Genomic DNA, 26,453 nt, shown 5'->3' on the forward strand with positions numbered 1-26,453 from the left:
GAGAGAGAGAGAGAAGAGAGAGAGAGAGAGAGACAGAAGCATTGCCCTGGCCTGTCAGAACGCACACAACTCTTCTCCGTAATCTGACTTCCCTGGAGACTGGGTCTCTGAATATTAAGTGACATCACTGCAAACCCGAGTAGTTCGTGTTCTCTCTCCCGCTCCCTCCCTCCCTCAATCAGATAAATTCACTGATCTACTTTCACTTATAAATAGCACAACACTGAAGGAGAAGCAAAATCAAGAGGAGCCTGACTACTACACAAACATAATAACCTGACACATTAAAACCAGTGGAAGTCTTCTCCCAAGGTGCAGGTTATGGCAGGGACAACAGAGTATCCAAAACATGGATAACCGCAGACAAGGAAGACAACAACCGGAAGGTCAATCATCAACTTTCTAGTTTGCGATTTTTACATGCATTTAAAAACATAACACTCCCACCATCATGCAAAGAAATCACGTCTTCTGACCTCAAAATGGGACTTCCGGGATAAGAAACACAAAATAAGAACCCAGCGACTTACTTCTCTGGCAGTGCTTGTGCGTCCAGCAGCGTTCGTTGAAGTTTCCATTGATGGTGGTCTGTTGACAGGTAGCCTTCCCCTTGGCCAGCGCTCCGGGACACACGTCCCCGCACTCCCTGTCGTTCTTATTGGACACGATATAGTTGTCCTCCACCGTATCCAGGATCTTGGACCAATCCAGGGTGGAGAGGTAGCAGAGGTCCGGGTTCTTCTCGATCCTCACCGCTCCTCGGGTGATGTTCATCAGGCTATGGAGACCGATATCCCTCAGCTGCAGCATTTCAAAGAAGACCAGAGCGTAGTTGAAGAACAGGTTGTTACCTCGGATCACGGTGAGGTTGGGGAAGAGGTCTTTGAGGCTCTCCATTCCGTAGACCCTGAACAAGAGGAGGAAGTCTGTGACCACGGTCAGTTTGGGGTAACTGAGACCCCTGAAGTCCTCGGGTTTGGTCTTGAACATGAGTAGGATCTTCAGGTGGCCCTCGATGACCGTGCAGTTCTCCAGGGAGCGCAGGTTGGTCACGTTGTTCCGGATGTCCTTGCTGCAGCAGATTCCCGGGGAGACTTCAGGGGACGAGGAGAAGAAAGGAACAAACTGATTAGAGATGGGATTAACTCAAGGATAGCATACAAAAAAATTTATAGTCATTTTTTTTGGTGTGGTCCTCTGTAGCTCAGCTGGTAGAGCACGGCGCTTGTAACGCCAAGGTAGTGGGTTCGATCCCCGGGACCACCCATACACAAAAAAAAAAAAAAAAAAATGTATGCACGCATGACTGTAAGTCGCTTTGGATAAAAACGTCTGCTAAATGGCATATTATATTTTGGTGTGCTGTCCATCTCATTTCTATGGACTTCATTAACCAAGATTCAGCAACCAACCACTTTAGAGGAATAACCTATTATCCTATTCATGCAACGTTAATGATCAATTAGGCTCTGCCAGCGAGAATTTGGCCTCACTTGATAAAAAAAAATATATTAAAGAATTAGCCAATCAGCATTGAGCTGAGCTCAACTGTGGGTTGTCCTGGTGCAGCAAAATGCCACCCAAGGGAGGCCAGTTTGGATTTGGCTTCAGACCAATCAAATCACTTCCTAAGCAAAACGTAATTTTCAGAAAAACGTGTCTGTTTCTGGTCAGCTTGTGTTGATGTCCTGCAGTAGCTAGCTTGCTAAATCGGCCCTTTCCTAAGCCATGGATGGAGATGGGGATTTGGACTTGTGGTTTTGACTTAATTCACTGTACAGACCAATGATTATGACGGCGATTCTGATCTAACCATAAATTAATATGTAGTGCCACTGGCCTGAGACGATTGAAGTTCAATATGTAACCTAGATGTAGCCTAGTAGGCTCACGTTAACTAGCTAGCTAGCTAATTTAGCTGGTTCATTGCTGCCCATGCGAGGAACTTAGGCTAGTAGCAAGCATTTTAGCTAGGTAGCCTATGACAACAAAAACTAAAAGTGAACTGTATGACAGGGCCATACACCGTTTTGCCAACATGAAAGAGAGGAGGATGGCATTGGAGTTCAACTAGTCTACAAGTAGAGGGAGTCAACATTTGTTTTACTTACACACACACACACACACACACACACACACACACACCACACGATACTGTATTTAGCAACATTGGACTAAATTGTTTTTAGTATCTTTAAGTTTGTTTTCAGTGTATTAAACTAAGCATATATAGCCCTGATGATTTGATGATGTTTAAATGTTTAAGTTTAAATGGTGCTGGAATAGCGGAGGCAGTGCTCCTGTTGTCTTTGCGCTGACTTGCGGTAACTCTGTGGTTCTAATTCAGTAGTTGTTTAGTAAACTGTCGAAAACATCAACTTGCTTGATCATGCTGCAGGTCATATAACTGTTGGTTACATGCAATAATGGCTTTATGGACTTTACCGGACAGATGGTGCTCTCCGGTTTTGTGATGAAACAAAGGTAGGTGTAGTTGAATCTATTCCGTGACTGTCGTCTTTTTGTTGTCACAGCCTTATTGTATATCACGGGTGGCGTATTTACGAATGGGTTATAGAGCAAACAACGCAATTATCACAACATAGGTTGTAATATGGCTTCGTGATTTTACACAATTACCACTACTGACAGATACAACCTACGAAACAGCTAATTCATGAGATGGTTGTACAGTACGCTATGCATAGTTCAGAGAAAGTTGACTGCGCACAGTGAATTGTGTAGTATTTTGTTGCAAAACCAGTTTTGGGGTAAAGTAAAATAATGAGACCAAGGCCTAGAATCAAAATAGACCAGAATAGTCTGGATTGAGAGAATAAACTATATCACAGCAAAATATGTGGTTATGTATCTTGATTTGATGAAACCCATGCCTCTCTGACAGTTGGTTCAGTAACCATATATCTGGCTTTTACCAAAGATACGCTCTTACCCACATTCTAATATAGGGCACTATCATTGACTGTTACTACCCACATTCTAGTATTGAGTGCTGTCATTGGTTGTTGCCCACATTCTATTCTAATATGGAAGCTAGCGCTGTCATCAGAGTCAAGTTGTGTTCATCTCTGACTACTTTAATCTTATTTGGTATGGGGCTGAAGCTATAACTTTGGTAACTAAATCAATCCATTAGGTAAACACTAGCTAATGTATTTAAATATGCGTTGTGTATGGGCTAATCTCGGTAATGCTGAACTAAAATCTCACTTAATTTGGTCAGATGCTCAATTTATGTTACGTAGTCTGTCCAATAGGGATTATGCAGGTTTTTTTCTTCATCAGCTAGCCCAGTTCTATGGATTATAGGGCTGGGAATTGCCAGGAACCTCACAATACGATATTATCACAATACTTAGGTACCGATACGATGTGTATTTCGATTTTCATGATTCTATATGTATTGTGATTCAATACTGTGATTGTATTGCGAATCCACAGTCCAAACATATTGCTCACCATATGTCTGCTGCAGAGGGACAAGAGAGAGCCATTTGTTGAAAAACGAGTTTTGATCAGTCATGGAAATAAAAGTGCTGAAAGCAAATTGTCTCCCTAATTAAAAGGAAGATAAAAGAACAAGCTATGAAGGAAAAATACAGTGGTTTTGGTGCAGGCACAGCCAACTAGCGCAATAAATTATATTGCGGTATTGTCCAGACGATACAATATCTCGTCAAAGAAAATATCCCGATATGAAACTGTATCGACTTTATGCACCAGATTCATGCACTTGTCCCCTATTCTCTTAAGCCTCAGTCGATCTATAACAGCCTTTTTCCCCAAATTACTAACAGCAGTTCTGAGCATAAAAAAAACTAAACAAGTTTGTTACATTTTTTATTGTAGGACACAATACTCTACCTCAGCTGTGTGTGTCCTGTACCTGGGGCCAACTGCTCAGTCGGGTGTCTGATAGGTGAAGGAGCTAGCATACTAAGCAGAGCCCTACAACTCTTTATGGCAGGATTTTACACCTTGTGTTGCATAACAGTGCAGGACACACACACAGAGAGTAAGAGAGAGGGAGAGAGCTAGTGAGACAGAGAAAGAGAGAGAGAGGGAGAGAGCTAGTGAGACAGAGAAAGAGAGAGAGAGGGAGAGAGCTAGTGAGACAGAGAAAGAGAGAGAGAGGGAGAGAGCTAGTAAGACAGAGAAAGAGAGAGAGAGGGAGAGAGCTAGTAAGACAGAGAAAGAGAGAGAGGGGGAGAGAGCTAGTGAGACAGAGAAAGAGAGAGAGGGGGAGAGAGCTAGTGAGACAGAAAGAGAGAGAGAGGGAAAGAGCTAGTGAGACAGAGAAAGAGAGAGAGAGGGAGAGAGCTAGTAAGACAGAGAAAGAGAGAGAGGGGGAGAGAGCTAGTGAGACAGAGAAAGAGAGAGAGAGGGAGAGAGCTAGTGAGACAGAAAGAGAGAGAGAGGGAGAGCGCTAGTGAGACAGAGAAAGAGAGAGAGAGGGAGAGAGCTAGTGAGAGAGAAAGAAAGAGAGAGGGAGAGAGCTAGTGAGACAGAGAAAGAAAGAGAGAGGGAGAGAGCTAGTGAGACAGAGAAAGAGAGAGAGCGAAACTGAAGGAGTGAAGTGGAAGTGTTGAAACATGAGGTAGGAGGACAGGACAGGGGGTTGGTGTGTCTGGGTGGCAGTAAGCTGAGGTAGGAGGACAGGACAGGGGGTTGGTGTGTCTGGGTGGCAGTAAGCCGAGGTAGGAGGACAGGACAGGGGGTTGGTGTGTCTGGGTGGCAGTAAGCTGAGGTAGGAGGACAGGACAGGACAGGGGGTTGGTGTGTCAGGGTGGCAGTAAGCTGAGGTAGGAGGACAGGACAGGGGGTTGGTGTGTCTGGGTGGCAGTAAGCTGAGGTAGGAGGACAGGACAGGACAGGGGGTTGGTGTGTCTGGGTGGCAGTAAGCTGAGGTAGGAGGACAGGACAGGACAGGGGGTTGGTGTGTCAGGGTGGCAGTAAGCTGAGGTAGGAGGACAGGACAGGGGGTTGGTGTGTCTGGGTGGCAGTAAGCTGAGGTAGGAGGACAGGACAGGACAGGGGGTTGGTGTGTCTGGGTGGCAGTAAGCTGAGGTAGGAGGACAGGACAGGGGGTTGGTGTGTCTGGGTGGCAGTAAGCTGAGGTAGGAGGACAGGACAGGGGGTTGGTGTGTCTGGGTGGCAGTAAGCTGAGGTAGGAGGACAGGACAGGGGGTTGGTGTGTCTGGGTGGCAGTAAGCTGAGGTAGGAGGACAGGACAGGACAGGGGGTTGGTGTGTCTGGGTGGCAGTAAGCTGAGGTAGGAGGACAGGACAGGACAGGGGGTTGGTGTGTCAGGGTGGCAGTAAGCTGAGGTAGGAGGACAGGACAGGGGGTTGGTGTGTCTGGGTGGCAGTAAGCTGAGGTAGGAGGACAGGACAGGGGGTTGGTGTGTCTGGGTGGCAGTAAGCTGAACCAGACAGAGATAGATAGAGATAGATACACAAGGAGGGAAAGGCAGTCAGTCAGTGACCCCTGGTAGCAGCCAGGACAGTCAGTCAGTGACCCCTGGTAGCAGTCAGGCCGGCCAGTCAGCAAACGACCCTTGGAAAGCCAGGCCACCACAGCTACACGTTTGGGATGCAGCCAATGTGGACACTCGCTGCATCCCAAATGGCACCCTATTCCCTATATAGAGCCCTATGTGTCCTGGTCAAAAGAAGCGCACTATACAGTGAGGGAAAAAGGTATTTGATCCCCTGCTGATTTTGTACGTTTTCCCACTGACAAAGAAATGATCAGTCTAGAAATTTAATGGTAGGTTTATTTGAACAGTGAGAGACAGAATAACAACAACAAAAATCCAGAAAAGCGCATGTCAAAAATGTTATAAATTTATTTGCATTTTAATGAGGGAAATAAGTATTTTACCCCCTCTCAATCAGAAAGATTTCTGGCTCCCAGGTGTCTTTTATACAGGTATTGAGCTGAGATTAGGAGCACACTCTTAAAGGGAGTGCTCCTAATCGCAGCTTGTTACCTGTATAAAAGACACCTGTCCACAGAAGCAATCAATCAATCAGATTCCAAACTCTCCACCATGGCCAAGACCAAAGAGCTCTCCAAGGATGTCAGGGACAAGATTGTAGACCTACACAAGGCTGGAATGGGCTACAAGACCATCACCAAGCAGCTTGGTGAGAAGGCGACAACCGTTGGTGCGATTATTCGTAAATGGAAGAAACACAAAAGAACTGTCAATCTCCCTCGGCCTGGGGCTCCATGCAAGATCTCACCTTGTGGCGTTGCAATGATAATGAGAACGGTGAGGAATCAGCCCAGAACTACACGGGAGGATCTTGTCAATGATCTCAAGGCATCTGGGACCATAGTCACCAAGAAAACAATTAGTAACACACTACGCCGTGAAGGACTTAAATCCTGCAGTGCCTGCAAGGTCCCCCTGCTCAAGAAAGCACATATACAGGCCCGTCTGAAGTTTGCCAATGAACATCTGAATGATTCAGAGGAGAACTGGGTGAAAGTGTTGTGGTCAGATGAGACCAAAATCGAGCTCTTTGGCATCAACTCAACTCGCCTTGTTTGGAGGAGGAGGAATGCTGCCTATGACCCCAAGAACACCATCCCCACCGTCAAACATGGAGGTGGAAACATTATGCTTTGGGGGTGTTTTTCTGCTACGGGGACAGGACAACTTCACCGCATCAAAGGGATGATGGACGAGGCAATGTACCGTCAAGTCTTGGGTGAGAACCTCCTTCCCTCAGCCAGGGCATTGAAAATGGGTTGTGGATGGGTATTCCAGCATGACAATGACCCAAAACACAAAGCCAAGGCAACAAAGGAGTGGCTCAAGAAGAAGCACATTAAGGTCCTAGAATGGCCTAGCCAGTCTCCAGACCTTAATCCCATAGAAAATCTGTGGAGGGAGCTGAAGGTTCGAGTTGCCAAACGTCAGCCTCGAAACCTTAATGACTTGGAGAAGATCTGCAAAGAGGCGTGGGACAAAATCCCTCCTGAGATGTGTGCAAACCTGGTGGCCAACTATAAGAAACGTCTGACCTCTGTGATTGCCAACAAGGGTTTTGCCACAAAGTACTAAGTTATGTTTTGCATAGGGGTCAAATACTTATTTCCCTCATTAAAATGCAAATACATTTATAACATTTTTGACATGCGTTTTTCTGGATTATTTTGTTGTTATTCTGTCTCTCACTGTTCAAATAAACCTACCATTAAAATTATAGACTGATCATGTCTTTGTCAGTGGGCAAACGTACAAAATCAGCAGGGGATCAAATACTTTTTTCCCCTCACTGTATAGGGAATAGGGTGCCATTTGGGATAGACATCTCTCTGCCAGAGCCAGGCCTGTAGTATTTATATCCCAGCATTCCCAATTGAGAATCTAATCCAGTCCAGTGTGGTGACAGTGACTAGTGTTGGAAACTGGACCAATGCAGCCTTGGTCAAAAGTAGAACACTATATAGGGAATAGGGTGCCATGTTGGATGCACTGATAGGGGTTGCCTGGCCACAGCTGACGGAGTGTGGTGGTAAGGTTTTTATCAGATCTGAACTGTAGGCCCAACTGAACAAGATAACTCTGGTAACTCTTGAGAGACAAATGATTCACCTGTATCAGAATCAAATCGTGATTAATCTGCACCAGAATCAAATCGTGATTCACCTGTAACAGAATCTATATGGTGATTCACCTGTACCAGAATCTATATGATGATTCACCTGTACCAGAATCTATATGGTAATTCACCTGTCCCAGAATCTATATGATGATTCACCTGTACCAGAATCTATATGGTGATTCACCTGTCCCAGAATCTATATGATGATTCACCTGTACCAGAATCTATATGGTGATTCACCTGTCCCAGAATCTATATGGTGATTCACCTGTCCCAGAATCTATATGGTGATTCACCTGTACCAGAATCTATATGATGATTCACCTGTACCAGAATCTATATGATGATTCACCTGTACCAGAATCTATATGATGATTCACCTGTCCCAGAATCTATATGATGATTCACCTGTACCAGAATCTATATGATGATTCACCTGTAACAGAATCTATATGATGATTCACCTGTACCAGAATCTATATGATGATTCACCTGTACCAGAATCTATATGATGATTCACCTGTAACAGAATCTATATGATGATTCACCTGTAACAGAATCTATATGATGATTCACCTGTAACAGAATCTATATGATGATTCACCTGTAACAGAATCTATATGATGATTCACCTGTCCCAGAATCTATATGATGATTCCAGTGTTTCCCCTATATGGTGGGGGGGGACGGGGACGTTTTCAGTGTAATCTTAAAACGACTAAAGACAGATGATCTAAAGTATGTATAAAATATAATGGAGCAATATATTTTTTCATAAAATAATCTTTGAGATCTAACGATCACCCCCCAAAAAATACACAGTCAGGGAGAATCTAAAATTCCCAAAATATCAAAATGTAATTAGACTCGAATAAATACTTGCTGTAGGCCTATATGCGCTGAACTATAGTGCAGTAAACAAATTGTGTTGCCATGACGAAGTATCCCACTGGGCACACCATGTCATTGCAACATGGAGAATTGGGTAATATTAGGTAGATACGTTGATCAATAAGATTCCAAACTATTTTCACCCACTCAAAAATACAGCCAAAAGTTTGTTGAATTCCCAATGTGTTATCACTATGCTTTCAACCATCTAAAAGCACAAACAAATGTGACTAGTTTCAGGAAACTAGGCATGTGTCGCACGTCACTACTTCACAGGAGCGCCATTTGAACGTAAACTATTCTTGTTACCAAAATGCGTTTTTTGGCAGAAATGCATTCTGGAACATGTGAACTTTCATGTGCCTTACTAACAAACTTGTATGCCATCTGTAAATACGAATAACATTGTTAAATTATGAGCCTAGTTGGTTTAGCCATGGAAAAAGACAGCAACCTTCCCGCTAGCCATGATTGCCTGAGATAATGAGTGGGCTGGACATGCCGAGAGATGAGTTCGGATTGGTCTGCCATGTAGCACTCTTCTGTCTATAATATGAGCTGGTCAGTATGTGTAGGTAATCCTTTCTAACACAGCTTTTTTTTTTAAAGATATCACGTAGTAGAACTGCATAAGTGTTGCTCTCCACTTTCTGGAGGACCGAGTTTTGAAATCAGTGGAATTAGAGTATGATAGCTAAGGAGATGGATAAAATTCTGGCATTTGATTGCAAATATGCAGATGGAGTTGAAAAGAGAACACACAGAAATCTCCGGATTAAATCTTCATACTAATGGCAACCATGGCATCCGTGACAGAGAGGGAGAAGCGTCCATCCATGTATACGGGTAAGAGAGTCTAGCTAGCTACATTTTCAGATATTACATTTTCAGATAGGCAAGTAATTTTGTCAGAAAGTTGTTTTCATTTCAAGTTAAAGTGTACTGTTAGCTAGCTAGCTAACGTTAGCTGGCTGGCTAGCTAGCTAACATTACATGTATGATCTGTGTAGTAATATTATTCGTATCTCAGAGCCATTTGCATTGCTAGTTATAGCCTAATGTTAGCTAGCTAACATTTAACCTGGTTGGTTAGCTAGACTACCCTACGCAAGTAACTTTTTCAATAGAATGTTTATGATGTCACTGTGACAACTGTCGATAGACGTAAATGGTAAATTCGCTCTGGCTTTCTACTCCGATTTCAGATCACTCTCGTCTGAGTGTGCCAGAGCGCAGAATAACTGATGAATTTACGAACGCTCAACACCCGTTGAATATGGCCGGTGTCAGTAAACGTTGACAAAAAAAGTTGCCAGCAGCACAGTTGCAGTCACCAATGCACTGGATAACATAAAAACAGCCTAACCAGCTCTGCTAGGGTGAGTAAAATTGTCATTTGTGTCTGGAAGTAGCTAGCAAGCTAGCCAACGTTAGCCAGTTAGCTTAGGTGCTTGACTGATATTGTTAGGTCAGAACGCTCGGATCAACCGTAATTTTCATCCAGAGCGTCCAGTGTGTGCTCAGAACGCAGAGTTTACGAACGCCCAGAGCACACTCTGGCAATCCAGATTACATTTACGAACACACCCGTAGTATAAACGGGGGGCCAGTATGAAAAAAAAGTATATATATATATATATAAATAAAGGTATTCACTAACTGTAAGTCGCTCTGGATAAGAGCGCCTGCTAAATGACTAAAATGTAAAATGTAAATGTAATAAAACCAGCCTTTAGTCTTGAAATCTTTGGTTGTTTAGTACATGGCCTCACATGTGAATCCTTAAAGAGATTGGTGGGGCTAATGCTTAAGAGGGTGTGAATGATGCTGAATGGGTGTAGATAAAGAAGAGCTCTCCAGTAGGTACCAAAACATTCAAGGTCCATTTTCTCAAAAGGGAGGTTACAAGTTTATCAACTTTCAAAGCAGATTTACTTTCCCATTGTTCCTCAAATGTAGTGTATGACATACCATTTTCTAGCTCTGAGTCTCTACTTTTATCCAATGTAAAAAACACAATTTCAAATTTTGCTACATAAGACCGAATCGAGCCGGTCGGTCACAAATTCCAATGGAAAATGAATGTCAGATTTTTGGTTTAGTTATCACCTAAATGTGTTATCATTCCGCTTTCAACCATTTAAAAGCACACCAAAGTTCAAATGGGAATAAAATGTCAGATATTTTGTTTATTTATACAACAACATTGTGTTATCACTGTGCTTGATCTAATAGCACAACCAAATGACCTGAATTGCGGTCAATTGAGATACCATTAAAATACATGGGTGCAAGTGATCAATGCCATTTGAAATTCTGTGCAGATTCTTTTAGCAATTGTGAAGATTTCCACAGGCATGCGACCCTGACGATGCACGCTTTCTATGATTACATAAGAAGACATTTATAGTTACAGTAACCTCAACGTGCCCATGGATGTGTTACTCATTTTAAGGTTGAATAAATACTGTTACTTAGTTTGTAAGACAGTAAATAGCCTAATGTTAAGGTTGTCTTACAAAAGTAATATTGAATTGTGTTTGGTTGACAACACAACAAAATATTAACATTCAAAAGGAGATGTATCTACTGCTTGGATAGTTCCATACGAGCCAATTCTTTAAAATGTTATATTTGGTTGAGATGGAGACATGAATCCAACATATAATTTGTTAACTTGTCGACATGTATCTTCTGCTTGGATAGCTCTATCTGTGCTACTGATATGTTGGATCCTCATCTCCATTTTAACCAAACATCTAAGTTAAAGAACAGGACAAAATCTAATAAACCCTTAAATACAGTTAGATCTGATTTAATCCCATTCTTTAACCAATATTTTTGGTTGAGATGGAGACGTGAACGCAACATATTTATTATTAACTTGTAGATTCCATTTGTGGCAAGAGTCAGAGAGGTGTCTCCCCTCCATACAGGCAACGCACCTGTTTCATTCACAGTGAGACGCTGGCATCAAAACGCTCATCTCCAGAACTCAACGAGGTCCTTAATAATGTTGTGAAGAGGGCCAACTTAACAGGCAAGAGCTACCAACTCTCGCATTTTTTGATGCATTGTGGGAAGAAATGGGGGCTGATCACTGTCACCTGCTTTTACTTGCAGAGGTGCACTGGCTTTCCAGGGGGAAAGTGTTCAGCAGGGTTTATGAATGGAGACATGACATCCAGACATTTCTAGCCACAAAGAAATCAGATCTAGCTCTGCACCTGAAGATGATAAATGGATTGAACTGGCATACCTATCTGATGTACTGGACCATTTCAACCAACTCAACCTATCCATACAAGGACATGTAAGCCTACCGACTAAACAGCTGCTCAACCTATCCATACAAGGACATGTAAGCCTACCGACTAAACAGCTGCTCAACCTATCCATGCGCACGTGACATTTTCCAAGCAAACAATAAAATTGCCACTTTCAAGAAAAAGCTGGGCGTCTGGAGAGACCGAGTGGAGAGGCATTCTTTATATGTTCCCCCGATTCTCAACTCTGGCTGACGAGGGTAATTTAGACATGGATCACATGTGTAAATTGATGAGGTCACATTTGAGCCAAGCTCTTCTCAAATTCGAGGATTACTTCCTCTAACAATTTGATCCACGCCCGAGAAAGCAGTGGATGTGTAAAGCCGTTGAGTTCGTCACCGGTTGTTGAGGATAAACCATGGGAGCTGTCCTGTGATCAAGGCCTATACGCTCGTTTTAACAAGATGAGCCTTTCCACATTCTGGCTTTTCTGAAGCAGAGAATACCCAAAACTCAGCAAGATGGTAGTGAATCCCCTTTCATTCTACCTACATTTACCAGACGCTCTTATCCAGAGCGACTTACAGTTAGTGAGTGCATATATAATTTTTTTTATTTTTCATACTGGCCCCCCGTGGGAATCAAACCCACAACCCTGGCGTTGCAAACGCCATGCTCTACCAACTGAGCTACATCCCTGCCGGCCATTCCCTCCCCTACCCTGGGCCAATTGTGCGCCGCCCCATGGGTCTCCAGGTCGCGGCCCGCTACAACAGAGCCTGGATTCGAACCAGGATCTCTAGTGGCACAGCTAGCACTGCGATGCAGCGCCTTAGACCACTGCGCCACTCGGGAGGCTACCTACTTACGCGAGACCAGCTTCTCCTCTCTAGCTGAAACAAAATCAACATATTGCAGCAGACTGCCTGTTGAAAACACCTCGACTGTCCCGCTCCTTCTTCCCGCCGAGGTTTGACCGGTTGGTGTCCAGGAGACAGGCACACCCGTCTCAATGATTAAGTGAGTCAAACATCTTGTACTATTCCATGTATATATTGAAAGAATGAAAGATTGTTATTTGTTTATGAAGATTCTGTTGTTACACTGTTTTTATTGACAGCACAGGTAATGTGATTGTGTATAATGACAATTTATTTATTATTGTTTTGTCACTTACAGACAGACCCTGAAGACAGCCCATGAAGACAGCACAGACAAACAGCACAGATTGACCATGAAGGCAGCCAAGTAAATACATAATTCATTAGTATCTATTTAGTATAAACCGCCCAACAGGATTGTTATTTTATTGTGTTACTATTACCTTTTTTTGCTATTTTTTCGTACTTTTTAACTCTGCATTGTTGGGAAATGGCTCGTAAATAAGCATTTCATGTGAAGTAAGCATTTCACGGTAAAGTCTACACCTGTTGTATTCGGCACGTGACAAATACAATTTGATTTGATTTAAAGTAAAAAATAAAGGAAATAAAATGTGTTAAAAAAAAAGTAAAAAATTCAAGCGATTGTCAATTCATTTTGTTTTGGGCCCCCAGAGGAAGAAGGCCATGCCTTGCCGGTCCCTGGCACACAAAAAAAGTTTGAGAAAGGCTGCTAAAACAGGGAGAACAGGAACAACTGTCACAGATGTAACGGAGTTCATGGACTGTCAGTGGGTCTTCACATCCTATTCTATCCATAACACCGCAGGTAGTTCAGTTTAGGGCTGTCTGCGGCCTAAACACCACCCTATTCCCTATATAGTGCCATTCTTTTGACCAGGGCCCATTGGGAACAGGGTGCCACTTGGGGAGCAGCCTAGCTGTTAAGAGTCCTTCCTATCAACAGGAGGAAAGGAGAAAAAAAAAAAAACGGGTGTTTTGGGAACATCACACAAACCAATGGGGTTACCATGGAAACCACCATGCTCCCTCTCTCTCCCGGCTTACTCTTCATTAGTGTCGAGAAGAGAACATGGATCGCTCATAGACAGACAGGCCAAAGAGGACAGGCATGGGGGGGGCTGGGGGACTAACAGACAGGCCAAAGAGGACAGGCATGGGGGGGGGGCTGGGGGACTAACAGACAGACACACACACACAGCCCTGCTGCCCCCCCCCCACCCCCCAAACAATTGTGTGTGTCCCCAAAAAAGCTTCAATGTTATAATTTTTTTTGAAAGAAACAGCGCACCTTATGTGCACTGCCGATAATACCGTATACACTGATATGGTACAGGAAAGGTATGAAGAACTGCATACCGCCCAACCCTAACACACACACCGACAGACGCACAGACAGACAACTGCTGGGGGCTGCTGGACTAACTCACACAGACACATAGAGAGTCTGTGCCTCTGATGCAAGGTTATTATAGTGAATGAAAACTGAAACTAAAACAAAAAACAGCAATTTTTGTAGATTCCATTATTTCAGTTTACAATTTCGTAAACTGAAATAAAACAATGAACAAACCTGTTACCTTTGACTCCAAAACAAACTAAAATAAATAAAAAACCATCATGAATTATGTTCAGTTTTACTTTTTTCTTCTTCTGAACTTTGGGCAAAAATCGAATTGGGTTTTCAAGCTTTTTCTTTTTTTTAAGGCCGAGGCTGTGGATGCGTAGGTAACCGCCCCGTCCAGCCCCCCTGGAACGCCTGAAAAGATCATGTTATGCGCATGCGTTTCTTTACCTCAACTTTACGCACACATTTTTGTGGTCACTTCACATTTCTCCCTGTCAATTTTACCGGTGAAATGTCCAGGCAGCATCTGAATGCCAACCATTCCATCTTAATCAGTTTCATGGGGAAATGCATTTAGATCTTCTTAGTTATGTCCAGAGTTGTTTCAAAATATGTACCGAGAGCAAATTTTTGAGCAGGTGGCTCATGTAGCATAGCCTACCTGTGTTTAGCTTCAATCATGTAGCATAGCCTACCTGTGTTTAGCTTCAATCATGTAGCATAGCCTACCTGTGTTTAGCTTCAATCATGTAGCATAGGCTACCTGTGATTAGCTTCAATCATGTAGCATAGGCTACCTGTGATTAGCTTCAATCATGTAGCATAGCCTACCTGTGATTAGCTTCAATCATGTAGCATAGCCTACCTGTGTTTAGCTTCAATCATGTAGCATAGCCTACCTGTGTTTAGCTTCAATCATGTAGCATAGCCTACCTGTGTTTAGCTTCAATCAAAGCACATATTTTGCCTAGTGGCACGCTGTTGAGTTTTAGCCACATGAGAGAAACATTTGACAATTCGCATAATCCTCCTAAAATCTCATAAAAAATGAGGTGGTGTTTTTGTCTTACAGTAACGTTATGCTATTAAATTCAGTTATGTAGAATACTATCATTAAGTGATCTTGCGGGCATTGATTCAGCTTTGAGCTAACTTTATTAAACTAGCGCCATTCGCCAGAGTATCCTGTTCTCTATGAGTAGAGCAGAGTAAAGTAGATAATCCTGCCAGCAGCATACCACCCTGCATCCCACTGCTGGCTTGCCTCTGAAGTTAAGCAGGGTTGGTCCAGGTCAGTCTCTGGATGGGAGACCAGAGGCTGCTGGAAGTGGTGTTAGAGGGCCAATAGGAGGCACTCTCTCCTCTGGTCTAAAGAAATATTGCCCTGTGTCGGGTGCTGCGTTTCGGATGGGACGTTAAACGGATTTCCTGACTCTGGCACTTATTGTAGGGGTGTTAACCCTGATGTCCTCACTTAACTCCAAATCTAACCATCCCCCACTTCCAATTGGCTCATTCATGTCCCCTGTAACTATTCCCTAGGCTGTTGCTGTAAATGAAAACATGTTCTCAGTCAACTTACCTGGATAAGTAAATGTACAGAAGCTTTGGGACCATAAGCTGTCTGGCCTAGCTTGCGCATCACTAGCTAACAGGGAGGAAAGCCACTACTTTCCATTCCTAAAGCGAAATATAAAATGTTTTTTATCAAACTGAAACCAGTTCAGGGAACAGAACCAAAAACCCAGAAAGAACGACATTTTTCAAGTAACATAAATCGGGAACAAAAGTGATCTATACTGTTCCGGAACAGAACCGGTATTTTAAAAGCACGGGAACAGGTTAATAACGTTATTTTACGTTCCAGGCATTTTTTTTTCAGTTCCACAAAAAACTCCTATGCAAAGCCCTCACTCGTTCACTCAGAAACGTGTTCCAGTGTCTGCCTGGCCGAAAATCTTTTCCAGTGTGTGTGTGTGTGTGTGTGTGTGTGTGTGTGTGTGTGTGTGTGTGTGTGTGTGTGTGTGTGTGTGTGTGTGTGTGTGTGTGTGTGTGTGTGTGTGTGTGTGTGTGTGTGTGTGTGTGTGTGTGTGTGTGTGTGTGTGTGTGTGTGTGTGTGTGTGTGTAGACTACCTGCCCCTCCCCTACCGAAGCATAGGCTACTGTAGCCTACTTGCATTACAAGCGTGATTCAGAAATTAGGGAGATTTTTTTTATTAGAAAAGAATGGATTAACTTTTTCAAATTCTAGTTAAGGATACTAGAGTTTTCACGTTTCACATTGGATTTATTAACTACAAAAAAGTAAGACGTGTTTTTAATTCTGGTGCCGCTCTGCACACACACAAGCTAGCTAGCTCTGGTCCAACGTTAAGCCAACTCTCTGAAGTTCAAAGACACTAAAGTTCCTCCATAGAAGCTCCTCCTTACATATAATTATGTGGGCCTAATTCAGATAACGCATGTCATAACAAGATGACCAGCGCTTCGCTTCAAGTCAAGCCAAGCCAAGCTCTCTCTCGCAATTCAATTTCAATTTAAGGGCTTTATTAGCATGGGAAACGTATGATAACATTGCCAAAGCAAGTGAAGTAGATAGTAAACAAAAGTGAAATAAACAACAAATATTAACAGTAAACATTACACTCAGAAGTTTCAAAAGAATAAAGACATTTCAAAAAAAATGTTGAGGTCATTTAGCAGACGCTCTTATCCAGAGCGACTTACAGGAGCAATTAGGGTTAAGTGCCTTGCTCAAGGGCACAGACAGATTTTTCACCTAGTCGGCTCGGGGATTAGAACCAGCGACCTTTCGGTTACTGGCACTACGCTCTTAACCACTAAGCTACCTCCTGCCCTTCAAATGCCATATTATGTATATATACAGTGTTGTAACAATGTGCAAATAGTTAAAACACAAAATGGGAAAATAAATAAACATAAATATGGGTTGTATTTACAATGGTGTTTGTTCTTCACTGGTTGCCCTTTTCTTGTGGCAACAGGTCACAAATATTGCAGCTGTGATGGCACACTGTGGTATTTCACCCAATAGATATGGGAGTTTATCAAAATTGGGTTTGTTTTCAAATTCTTTGTGGATCTGAGGGAAATATGTGTCTCTAATATGGTCATCCATTTGGCAGGGGGTTGCCCACTCCATAGCAAGCTGCTCTATCTGCGCTGATTGGTTAAGTCATTTAATGTCGAGCTAAAGGCAATACAATTAAGAATTTAAAAAGGAAGAAAAACAAGTTTGAACTGGTTCAGAACTTTATTTTGCAGTTCGGAACAGTGGAACGGAACAAAAAGAAAATGGTTCTGTTCAGAACTAAATTATTGTGAAATAATTCCAGTTCCAACTCCTGAATGAAACTAAAATGAATTTCCCCCCCAATTTTTTTTATTTAAAATGATAGAAATACTAAATAATATGAAACACAAAACTATAACAAACTTGCTCTGAGGTATCATCAACTGAAGAATTCCACTGGCACTGACCAATAAAATCACAACATTTTTACAAAAACACATTTACTAGAAGAACAGTGCAGATTAAAAGTTTCACCTTTTTACCAAACTTTGCATCTGCACTGTTCTTCTAGTAAAAGTTGCATTAATAACATTTTCAGTGGACACTGTTAAAAGTAGTCCTTGTGCATTGAGTTGTATGGTTTGTTTAACTTTGCAACCATTGGTTTTTGTTTGACATAAATTTTTTAAGGGAAAAATCTGAGTCTCAGCATCATCCTGTTACTGTGGAATAGCCCATTGTCTGTGAATCGAAAGAGGTCAAACAGCTCTGTGTGATTAAATTTAAAAAAAAAAAAAATCGGTCTTTCTAAAGTAGAGGAGCACATTATGAAACTATCTGATGGGGTTTTGATTCATATAAATATAGAAAAATATAAGAATATCTGAGTATGAAAGGCAAAAAAGATTCTGGGGAGATGAAGCAGTGGTCCTGAAATTATCAAAAGAAACCACAAACCAACCACATTATAAGGGCGGCTCTGTGGCTTCTAATTCACTTAAAAAATGCTCACTTGCTCACTGTTTAGACGAGGACATGGCAGAAAACTCCTGTAACAGAAAGCACTCTTCTGCAATGCATTTCGATACTATCTAGTAGGCTAGAGGTAGATGTCTATCTTCATGTACTATGAAGAAATGAAGGTGTGTTACAGTAAAACTGCCCTGAGAGAGAGATAGGAGAGATACAGTTGAAGTCGGAAGTTTACATACACTTAGGTTGGAGTCATTAAAACTTGTTTTTCAACCACTCCACACATTTCTTGTTAACAAACTATAGTTTTGGCGAGTCGGTTAGGACATCTACTTTGTGCATGACACAAGTACTTTTTCCAACAATTGTTTACAGACAGATTATTTCACTGTATAACAATTCCAGTGGGTCAGAAGCTTACATACACTAAGTTGACTGTGCCTTTAAACAGCTTGGAAAATTCCAGAAAATGATGTCATGGCTTTAGAAGCTTCTGATAGGCTAATTGACATCATTTGAGTTAATTGGAGTTGTACCCGTGGATGTATTTCAAGGCCTACCTTCACACTCAGTGCCTCTTTGCTTGACATCATGGGAAAATCAAAAGAAATCAGCCAAGACCTCAGAAAAAAATTTGTAGACCTCCACAAGTCCGGTACATCCTTGGGAGCAATTTCCAAACGCCTGAAGGTACCACGTTCATCTGTACAAACAATGGTTCGCTAGCATACAGTGAGGGAAAAAAGTATTTGATCCCCTGCTGATTTTGTACGTTTGCCCACTGACAAAGACATGATCTACATTAAGGTTTCGAGGCTGACGTTTGGCAACTCGAACCTTCAGCTCCACATATTTTCTATGGGATTAAGGTCTGGAGACTGGCTAGGCCACTCCAGGACCTTAATGTGCATCTTCTTGAGCCACTCCTTTGTTGCCTTGGCCGTGTGTTTTGGGTCATTGTCATGCTGGAATACCCATCCACGACCCATTTTCAATGCCCTGGCTGAGGGAAGGAGGTTCTCACCCAAGATTTGACGGTACATGGCCCCGTCCATCGTCCCTTTGATGCGGTGAACTTGTCCTGTCCCCTTAGCAGAAAAACACCCCCAAAGCATAATGTTTCCACCTCCATGTTTGACGGTGGGGATGGTGTTCTTGGGGTCATAGGCAGCATTCCTCCTCCTCCAAACACGGCGAGTTGAGTTGATGCCAAAGAGCTCAATTTTGGTCTCATCTGACCACAACACTTTCACCCAGTTCTCCTCTGAATCATTCAGATGTTCATTGGCAAACTTCAGACGGGCCTGTATATGTGCTTTCTTGAGCAGGGGAACCTTGCGGGCGCTGCAGGATTTCAGTCCTTCACGGCGTAGTGTGTTACCAATTGTTTTCTTGGTGACTATGGTCCCAGCTGCCTTGAGATCAATGACAAGATCCTCCCGTGTACTTCTGGGCTGACTCCTCACCGTTCTCATGATCATTGCAACTCCACGAGGTGAGATCTTGCATGGAGCCCCAGGCCGAGGGAGATTGACAGTTCTTTTGTGTTTCTCACATTTGCGAATAATCGCACCAACGGTTGTCACCTTCTCACCAAGCTGCTTGGCGATGGTCTTGTAGCCCATTCTAGCCTTGTGTAGGTATACAATCTTGTCCCTGACATCCTTGGAGAGCTCTTTGGTCTTGGCCATGGTGGAGAGTTTGGAATCTGATTGATTGATTGCTTCTGTGGACAGGTGTCTTTTATACAGGTAACAAGCTGCGATTAGGAGCACTCCCTTTAAGAGTGTGCTCCTAATCTCAGCTCGTTACCTGTATAAAAGACACCTGGGAGCCAGAAATCTTTCTGATTGAGAGGGGGTAAAATACTTATTTCCCTCATTAAAATGCAAATAAATTTATAACATTTTTGACATGCGCTTTTCTGGATTTTTTTGTTGTTATTCTGTCTCTCACTGTTCAAATAAACCTACCATAAAAATTCTAGACTGATCATTTCTTTGTCAGTGGGAAAACGTACAAAATCAGCAGGGGATCAAATACCTTTCTCCCTCACTGTATAGTGCGCTTCTTTTGACCAGGACACATAGGGCTCTATATAGGGAATAGGGTGCCATTTGGGATGCAGCGAGTGTCCACATTGGCTGCATCCCAAACGTGTAGCTGTGGTGGCCTGGCTTTCCAAGGGTCGTTTGCTGACTGGCCGGCCTGACTGCTTCCAGGGGTCACTCCCTTTAAGAGTGTGCTCCTAATCTCAGCTCATTACCTGTATAAAAAAGACACCTGGGAGCCAGAAATCTTTCTGATTGAGAGGGGGTCAAATAGTGAATAGTTATGCACGCTCAAGTTCTGTTTTTTTGTCTTATTTCTTGTTTGTTTCACAATAACATATATTTTGCATCTTCAAAGTGGTAGGCATGTTGTGTAAATCAAATGATACAAACCCCCCCCAAAATCAATTTTAATTCCAGGTTGTGAGGCAGCAAAAAAGGAAAAATGCCAAGGGGGGGGGGGGGGGGGGGGGGTGAATACTTTCGCACGCCACTGTATATATCACACACACACACACACACACACACACATTAGTCTGAGTGGTGAATGTTGTTTTGATCCAGCAGCCACTCTACTGCCTGCCTGGTTCCATGAACACTACAGACCAGGTCTCTCTTGTTAAAAGTGAGACTAACCTGTATAAATAAAGGTTCAGTGAAAACTAAATGGTAAGTTGACCACAGTTAGTTTGAGTCCCTGGTCTGGCAGCAGAGTAGACGTCAACAGGCAGAGGGCCAGGCAGAGGGCCAGGCAGAGGGACAGGCAGAGGGACAGGCAGAGGGACAGGCAGAGGGCCAGATGGCAGCAGAGTAGACGTCAACAGGCAGAGGGCCAGGCAGAGGGCCAGGCAGAGAGACAGGCAGAGGGCCAGGCAGAGGGCCAGGCAGAGAGACAGGCAGAGGGCCAGGCAGAGGGCCAGGCAGAGGGCCAGATGGCAGCAGAGTAGACGTCAACAGGCAGAGGGCCAGGCAGAGGGCCAGGCAGAGGGACAGGCAGAGGGACAGGCAGAGGGACAGGCAGAGGGCCAGGCAGAGGGACAGGCAGAGGGCCAGATGGCAGCAGAGTAGACGTCAACAGGCAGAGGGCCAGGCAGAGGGCCAGGCAGAGGGCCAGGCAGAGAGACAGGCAGAGGGCCAGGCAGAGGGCCAGGCAGAGAGACAGGCAGAGGGCCAGGCAGAGGGCCAGATGGCAGCAGAGTAGACGTCAACAGGCAGAGGGCCAGGCAGAGGGCCAGGCAGAGGGCCAGGCAGAGAGACAGACAGAGGGCCAGGCAGAGGGCCAGATGGCAGCAGAGTAGACGTCAACAGGCAGAGGGCCAGGCAGAGGGCCAGGCAGAGGGCCAGGCAGAGGGACAGGCAGAGGGACAGGCAGAGGGACAGGCAGAGGGCCAGGCAGAGGGCCAGGCAGAGGGCCAGGCAGAGGGCCAGATGGCAGCAGAGTAGACGTCAACAGGCAGAAAGACAGGCAGAGGGCCAGGTGTGTGTGTGTGTGTGTGTGTGTGTGTGTGTGTGTGTGTGTGTGCATGTCTCCTGCAGACACCAGACAGACATAGTGGAGAGCCTGCCTGTCTGGAGGGGGAGGAGAGGGAGGCCCAGGGAGAATATGAATATGTCCCAAACGGCACCCTATTCCCTACATAGTGCTTTACTTTTTGAACAGGCCCCACAGGACTCTGGTCAAAAGTAGTGCACTATATAGGGAACATTCGTATTCTCCCTAGGCCTCCCTCTCCTACACTACGGTGGCCTCAGGAAGAACACAAACACGCAGCAACTATTGAAATACTTATTTTCAAGGTTTCACTGCTGGCAGCCTGGTTGGTTTGCTGTTTTCCAACACATACTGAACAAAAATATAAATGCAACATGTACATTTTGTGCACAACTTTGTTTACATCCCTGTTTGTGAGCATTTCTCCTTTGTCAAGATAATCCATCCACGTGACAGGTGTGACATATCAAGAATCTGATTAAACAGCATGATCATTACACAGGCGCACCTTGTGCTGGGGACAATAAAAGGCCACTCTAAAATGTGCAGTTTTGTTACACACAATGCCACAGATGTCTCAAGTTTTGAGGGAGCGTGCAATTGGCATGCTGACTGCAGGAATGTCCACCTGAGCTGTTGCCAGATAATTGAATGTTCATTTCTATACCATAAGCCGCCTTCAACGTTTTAGAGAATTTGGAAGTACGTCAAACCGGCCTCACAACCGCAGACCAGGTATAACCACGGCAGCCCAGGACCTCCACATCCGGCTTCTTCACCTGAGGGATTGTCTGAGACCAGCCACCCGGACAGCTAATGAAACGGAGGAGTATTTCTGTCTGTAATAAAGCCTTTTTGTGGGGAAAAACTCATTCTGATTGGCTGGGTCTGGCTCCCCAGTGGGTGGACCTATGCCCTCCCAGGCCCACCCATGGCTACGCCCCTGCCCAGTCATGTGAAATCCATAGATTAGGGCCTAATTTATTTCAATTGACAGATTTCCTTATTTGAACTGTAACTCAGTAAAATCGTTGAAAATGTTGCGGTTATATTTTTCTTCAGTATATATTGCTGGAGCCAAGGTCAGGGAGGCACCAGTGGAGCAGACAACGATGTAATCAATACCGGGAATGGTTGGGTTGTACAACCACTTCAATAATAGACTGAACAGATTTCAGACTTCTGTACAGTAAGGCCATTCAGAATGATTACTACATAGCTCTAAATACGGATTAGTGGTATTTAACCATAGTCTGAGATCAACTATGTCTATGATGTTCTAAAAATGATTCTAAAAATATCTAAAATGGTATTAATGTACTAGATGGCGATTCTAACTGCTGAAGCTTTTAGGAACTGTGCCTCTAGGGAATGTGCCTGAAAAGCTTGCTGGTTTGCTCAGGCAAAGTCTAACATCCTAATCATTATTTCATCTGCAGGCAACCACAGCAAGTGGAAATAGATAGAAGCTGGTACTTTTCTATTCTAGATTGACCCCAGCCCCTAGGAAATGTGCCAAGTCGTCTGAAGCGGGGTTGTGGCCAATCCCAGTAAACTCAAGGAAGTAAACTGAAATTGGAATGTCAATGAATCTCCTGAGTTCTAGATTAGAACGTTCTAAAGTCTAGCTCCTCTAGACATAGACGATACTTCCCGTCATTCCCCAAATTCACCAGCTGCATTCACTTCCACATTTCCTTTTTGACATTGCGTAACGTAAAAACAAACCAGCAGCTCAGTGGCATTCATACTGGTGGTAGATTCGTGTATTTATCAGTGCCATTCATCTTGGAGGTAGATGGTAAGTCAGGTTTCCTTGATATTCCTAAAGTAGTCCCCAAAGGGCCCTGTACTTTTTACTATCTATGTAAACAATATTGACTTGTCTGTAAGAAATTGTAACCTCCACTTGTATGCGGACAATACTGTAGTGTATTCTGTTGCTCCTTCTGTTGACAAGGCTCTTTCAGAACTACAATCTGCGATACTGTAGTGTATTCTGTTACTTAATGCAGGTAAAACCAAGTAAATGATATGTTACTTTCCAAAAAGCTGAACAATGTATCTGAAGATTTATGCATATGTACATTGGATGGTGCCCACATTGATTGTGTACCTGCTTATAAATACACAGTGCATTCGAAAAGTATTCAGACCCCTTGACTATTTCCACATTTTGTTACGTTACAACTTTATTCTAAAATAGATTAAATTGTTTTTCCCCCTCATCAATCTACAAACAATACCCCATAATGACAAAGTAAAAACAGGTCTTTTGTTTTTGCAAAAATAAAAAATAAAATACAACTGGATTATTCATTTACATAAGTATTTAGACCCTTTACTCAGTACTTTGTTTTACATTTTCATTTTTTAGTCATTTAGCAGACGCTCTTATCCAGAGCGTCACAGTTAGTGACTGCATACATTTTCATACTGGCCCCCCGTGGGAATCGAACCCACAACCCTGGCGTTGCAAACGCCATGCTCTACCAACTGAGCTACACGAGACCTGTGTTGAAGCTACAAGCTTGGCACACCTGTATTTGGGGAGTTTCTCCCATTCTTCTCTGCAGATCCTCTCAAGCTCTGTCAGGTTGGATGGGGAGCGTTGATGCACAGATATTTTCAGGTCTCTCCAGAGATGTTCGATCAGGTTCAAGTCCGGGCTCTGGCTAGGCCACTCAAGGACATTCAGAGACTTGTCCCGAAGCCACTCCTGCGTTGTCTTGGCTGTGTGCTTACGGTCGTTGTCCTGTTGGAAGGTGAACCTTCGCCCCCAGTCTGAGGTCCTGAGTGCTCTGGAGCAGGTTTTCATCAAGGATCTCTGTACTTTGCTCCGTTCATCTTTCCCTCGATCCTGACTAGTCTCTCAGTCCTTGCTGCTGAAAAACATCCCCACAGCATGATGCTGCCACCACCATGCTTCACTGTAGGGATGGTGCCAGGTTTCCTCCAGACTTGACATTCAGGCCAAAGATTCTTGGTCACCTCCCTGACCAAGGCCCTTCTCCCCCGATTGATCAGTTTGGCTGGGCGGCCAGCTCTAGGAAGAGTCTTGGTGGTTCCAAACTTCTTCCATTTAAGAATGATGGAAGCCACTGTGTTTTTGGGACCTTCAATTATGGAATTTTTTTTGCTACCCTTTCCCAGATCTGTGCCTCGACACAATCCTGTCTCGGAGCTCTGCGGACAATTCCTTCGACCACATGGCTGGGTTTTTGCTCTGACATGCACAGTCAACTGTGGGACCTTATATAGACATCTGTGTGCCTTTCCAAATCATGTCCAATCAATTTAATTTACCACAGGTGGACTCCAATCAAGTTGTAGAAACATCTCAAGGATGATCAATGGAAACAGGATGCACCTGAGCACAATTTCAAGTCTCATAGCAAAGGGTCTGAATACTTATGTAAATAAGGTATCTTTTTTATTTATAATACATTTGCAAACATTTCTAAAAACCTGTTTTTGCTTTGTAATTATGGGGTATTGTGTGTAGATTGATGAGGAATTTGTTTTATTTAATCAATTTTAAAATATGGCTGTAACCTAACAAAATATGGAAAAAGTCAAAGGGTCTGAATACTTTCCAAATGCACTGTATAGACACAAAAGTATGTGGACACCCCTTCAAATTAGTGGATTCGGCCATTTCGGTCACACCCATTGCTGACAGGTGTATAAAATCGATCACACAGCCATGGAATCTCCACAGACAAACATTGGCAGTAGAAAGGCCTTACTGAAGAGCTACTGATATTACTGATTACTGATATTGATTACTGCATTGAATGGGAAAGAGATTGCAAGAAAGGCATTTTACTGTACTTGTGCACGTGACAATAAAACTTGAAAACAAACAATTCAGTCGACATTCATGCAGCTTTAAACTATGGAGATATCTATATGAATGCAGCTGCCACTGTATTGAAGTCATTGACATCGTTTATCATAGAGCACTACATTTATTACAGGTGATAGGTTCAGCACACATCACTGCATTCTGTATGAGAAATGAGGGTGGCCCTCTCTGAAGTATCGTAGATCAATGTAAACACATGAAGTAGCCAGCCAAATAGAAAAGTAGCCAGCCAGGGAGTTCCAAATAATTGCAGTACGAGCTCTATTTGGTGGCCTCTGGTACATTTAAATGTGTTGATTCCATCCGAAATACACAGCTAAATGATTGAATACTTTAACAACTTTACCTCCCAGTTTGATAAAATGAGTTGTGGTATTGAGTAGAAAGACATGACTTTACAATGAAAATTACAAAAATAATGTATGAATTCAGTGTGTTGTTAGTTGTTTTGGATATCGCCTAGGCCTATTTGCTCAGGACTATTTTCTAAGTAAAAGAATGCAAAGTTTTTCAGGGGGAGGACACCCAGACCCCCTGCCAGACTGTGCAGCCCCACTTTTTATTTTTTTTATTTTTTATTTCACCTTTATTTAACCAGGTAAGCCAGTTGAGAACAGGTTCTCATTTACAACTGCGACCTGGCCAAGATAAAGCAAAGCAGTGCAATAAAAACAACACAGAGTTACATATGGGGTAAAAAAACAAAAAGTCAAAAATACAACAGAAAATATATATACAGTGTGTGCTGTGTATATATATATTTCATACACAGGCAGGCGCTCATGAATAGACCTACAGGTATGATTGAAGAATGAAGCAGGTATTAAACATGGACTTTGCTACACAGAAAGCAGCAGTTGGCTACTCCATTGTCAACACTTTAAAAAAGGTCCAATGCCAGGGATTTTGACGCCATTGCAGGAAATTGGCTTTAAAATGCTTAAGTTTCTCTACACTGCCAAGACGGGGGCATCTAAAATGTTCTC

The 26,453-nt window shown here is 43.3% G+C and overlaps 1 protein-coding gene across 1 annotated transcript in view; it reads right to left on the reverse strand.

Moving 5' to 3' along the window:
- The window catches only part of LOC311098829 (insulin-like growth factor 1 receptor), a 53,374-nt gene that overhangs the window by 20,199 nt on the left and 6,722 nt on the right, over nucleotides 1-26,453 (reverse strand). Inside the window, exon 2 of the mRNA XM_084139398.1 lies at nucleotides 490-1,094. Within this exon, the coding sequence (XP_083995524.1) occupies nucleotides 490-1,094 (605 nt within the window). The remainder of the gene's footprint in view (nucleotides 1-489; nucleotides 1,095-26,453) is intronic.

Source organism: Coregonus lavaretus (genome assembly GCF_964263955.1).
Source record: "Coregonus lavaretus genome assembly, chromosome: 23".
NCBI lineage: Eukaryota > Metazoa > Chordata > Actinopteri > Salmoniformes > Salmonidae > Coregonus > Coregonus lavaretus.